Below are 3,666 nucleotides of genomic sequence, written 5' to 3'. Positions count from 1 at the left end.
AATGAAGTAGAGCAAGTACATTCTATCTAGTAACGCATATCAAACAAGTACAAGTTTCAGTCTCATAGAATGTTCAACGTTCAGTTATTTACACTGAAGGTACTCATCTACGTTCATTTCTTCTCCCAACTCATTCACTTTAATATTTCAATTTCCACACGATCATCAATTTTTGAGAAAAGGAAACAAGTTTATCCACGCATGCTCTCAAAGGAATTAAGCATTTTTTCATTCTATCATAATTCTATTTTCGTACACCTTACTTTCGAGCACAAGATCAGATAGAACAGGATAAGATTAACATCCAAATGATCAGGTGGAACAGATACATCCTTTGAGTTGTATAGCAAAACCCACTAATATATGCATCTTCATTGAATAACATGAAACAACAGAGATGTATATACTTCAGCAGAACCTTACGACTTCAGCCTCTTCCAGAATTCTGTAGTCGTCTTAAGATTAGAATCCTGTAGAGCCCTCTTGTCTTTATAAACAAGACCAGAGCAACTAGAAACCCGAAAAGAGTAACAGAAGCCAATATGAAAAATGATAACATGAAACAATGGGTGCCACGACATGAATGCCCTTCGCTTGATGCTTCTTTGTCGTAGATATGACCAATCACTCCTACAGAAAGAATGGAAGATCCAACAGGACTAGCTACAGCAATGGTGTTAAATATTGTACCCATATGTGGCACACCAAATATCTCAGACGTGATGGTGGGCATCAATGACCATTGTGAACCGTAACAAACACCAACTAAAACCGAACCCAGGTACAAATTCCCTGGAAAACCAGAACCGATAATTATATGGCCTCCAGCCATCGTTGCTAGCGATACAGTCATTAACAATGGCCTTGCCCAGCCTTGTCTGTGCATTAAAATATCAGAAACATACCCAGCTCCAAAACGCCCGAGAAAATTCCATATGCTCCATAGAGAAACTAATGTACTTCTCTGGACTGATGTGTAACCGAGTGATTCTCCTATTTGGCTGATATTGTTTATTGTGGCCAATCCTGAGCCCATTCCACAGAGCATTGCAACAAACAACAACCAGAAGTTCGTGGTTCGCATGGCTTGAAAAAGATTCAATTCTTCAACATGTAGAATATCCTCGGAATGGGGCATCCGATGCTCGTAAGTCGGAGCATTGGCACAGTCTCTGGGATTCTCTACTGCAGACTTCTCTGAGGCAAACGAATCAGTGCCCTTCATTAGCGGGGTGTTTAAACTGGAAAAGGTTTGTAATTGTGATGATCTTAATAAATCTTCCTTGTGTGCTTTGACGGCAATCGTAATTGGTGAAGACAGTAGAACAAGTAGAACTATCAGAGAGAGAGCTTGCGCCCATGGTGAAAAACTGACAGTGTTTTTCAAGATTATTAAGAACATAAGATATGCTGCGACTACCACAGAAATCAGCGAGATACCATTCAAATATTTCTTCTGATTCTTTTCTCTATTTGGTACCTGGTGGACTCTCACGAACCACATAAGAACAATAGAAAGAACAGGTGGTAAAAGAGCCAGCATCAACAAGAAAGTGCTTGGCTTCCCTTGGAATAATGTCTGATACACTTGTATCAGTACAGCTCCACTTAGACCAAGAAAACCCTGTCAACGATCATTGTCAAGATAACAAGCAAGGATCTATGTCCATCACATTTGATTGAATCTAATTTTACTTCAAAAGGCCAATATCAAATAAGTAATTTGATTCTCTACGGTTCCAAGCCTTTGGTCATGATTTTCAATTTAATTATAAATAGAAAGTGAAGAAGTCTATGTAAAATATTGTGTTGGTGATTTTGATGCTTCAAGAAACAAAATGCCCCAGCTATAATGAAAAGAAACACGTAAAAAACACTGTTTATGATACTCCTATGTATACTCAAAAAACTATAAAATCAAATCAAATGTTAGTAGTAATTTAAAGCAACAATTATTTGATAAAACAGTTGATTTGGATAGCCTACCAGCCCGTTATCTACCAGTCATTCAAATCATCCTGTTTACAAAATATTAGATAAATTTTTTGCCTCTATTAATCTGCTCAAATTTATCTTCAAAATCAATTCGTAAATTGGAACGATAAATAATCTTAAAATTAGTAAGTAAAGTTAATCAAAGCATTCAAGTTCGAATCCATAAACCAATGTTCACTGTGCAGTATGAATTATAGATTGAAAGAAACAGAGAGGGAAAAAACTTTTGTGTGTGTGTGAAATTACCTTCAAAATCAATCTGAAAATTGGAAAATCAGACAACGGCTTCTCGATTAACTTATACTTAGCTAATAAAGTTATTCAAATTATTCAAACTCAGTTCGATAAACAAACAATTTCAATTAAATTTATCTGTCTACTATAACGTATGAATTAGGGTTGAAACTGGTTAAATACCTTCATGATGCCGACAATGGTGCCGCTGTACTCCGGAAAGTTCTGAACAGCCGTAACAACATTAGCTGTATTGAAAAACGTCTGGGCATGAGCAGCGAGGAACATCAAAAGGCACATCACCGGAACCTCCGGACGGGGAATCGCTCCAATGATGGCAAGCCAAATGAAGAAGTACCCAAAAAAGCACTGGATTGCACCGGCGGCATGGACCGCCCAGGGGCCATAAAAACACGAGTTAGACTGGCGGCGGCGACTGTTGGCTGTGGCGGAGTAAAGGATCCCGGAGAGAATTCCGGCGTTTGCCCCGATGTCTTTGAAGACTGAAATCAAGTCAAGAGTGGATTGATCGTAATTTTGGCTGGATTTTAGGAGTGGAGAATATATGCCGAAAGCATATGAAGCACCACAACTGCACTGAATCCAAATGCTTGCTACTGCTGCAATCCATCGGCTGCTCTCCATTAATGGGCAGAGATTTTTCTTGATGAAAACGGTTAAATTCGATTCCGTTTATATATACCAAATTGTTCAAATTTGAATGGCCTTCCTAATTTCGAATAATTACAATGTATCATTTACCGAATTTTTTTTTTTTTTTTATCTGACGGTGACATAATTCAATTCTTGTCAGGCACAGCAACAAAAATGGAAGTGTCCGAGGCGGCCTGCTGTTTGTTTTGGGTTATGTGTCCATATAGTATAGCTTTGTTGATATAAAAATAACAATAATAATTTTTAATATTGAATAAAATTATGTTTACTTTATTTATTGTATTATTTATTGAGCATGCAAATTAAAGTGCTTGTTATCACGTGATAATGTAAGTTTGGTACTTGCATTGAGAAATACAGTGTGACACAGCTTATATTTTGATCATAAATAATGTGTTCACAACCAATGTATAAGAATTGACACCTTGTACTGGAATGTTGTAGTGTTAACCGATTCACTATTCAGGTTTGTGATTTGTCCTTATCACAAAAATAGTTAAAGGTGATATAAGTACACTTTGAGTATATTGAACAGACCACGTGTTGAATTTAATTCTATAGTATGACCGTGTGGAGAATTAAATTTCACTTGATCGCTGTGTTTTTCATCTGAATAATTTGACAGGATTATGTATATCTTTTCGCGATTTTAATTGTTATTTGATTCATCAATGTGTGAGATCAATTTAATCGGTCAAATATATCGATGAATTGAAAACTTGAGAATGAGCGGAGTACAGAACATGAATTCATGTCGGGAAC

The 3,666-nt window shown here is 36.9% G+C and overlaps 1 protein-coding gene across 1 annotated transcript; it reads right to left on the bottom strand.

Moving 5' to 3' along the window:
- Nucleotides 1–108: 108 nt before the first annotated feature.
- Nucleotides 109–3,067, bottom strand: LOC111388355 (protein NUCLEAR FUSION DEFECTIVE 4-like). Its single transcript, XM_023013034.1, has 2 exons — nucleotides 2,413–3,067; nucleotides 109–1,624 (listed from the first exon to the last, which is right to left on the bottom strand). The coding sequence occupies exons 1-2, from the start codon at nucleotides 2,872–2,874 to the stop codon at nucleotides 428–430; spliced, it is 1,659 nt and encodes a 552-aa protein (XP_022868802.1). The 5' UTR covers nucleotides 2,875–3,067; the 3' UTR covers nucleotides 109–427.
- Between the last annotated feature and the right edge of the window lie 599 nt (nucleotides 3,068–3,666).

Source organism: Olea europaea, unplaced genomic scaffold, assembly GCF_002742605.1.
Source record: "Olea europaea var. sylvestris unplaced genomic scaffold, O_europaea_v1 scaffold489, whole genome shotgun sequence".
NCBI lineage: Eukaryota > Viridiplantae > Streptophyta > Magnoliopsida > Lamiales > Oleaceae > Olea > Olea europaea.
Note: the sequence above shows the minus strand (reverse complement) of the source record. Positions and strands in the feature narration are given on the sequence as shown.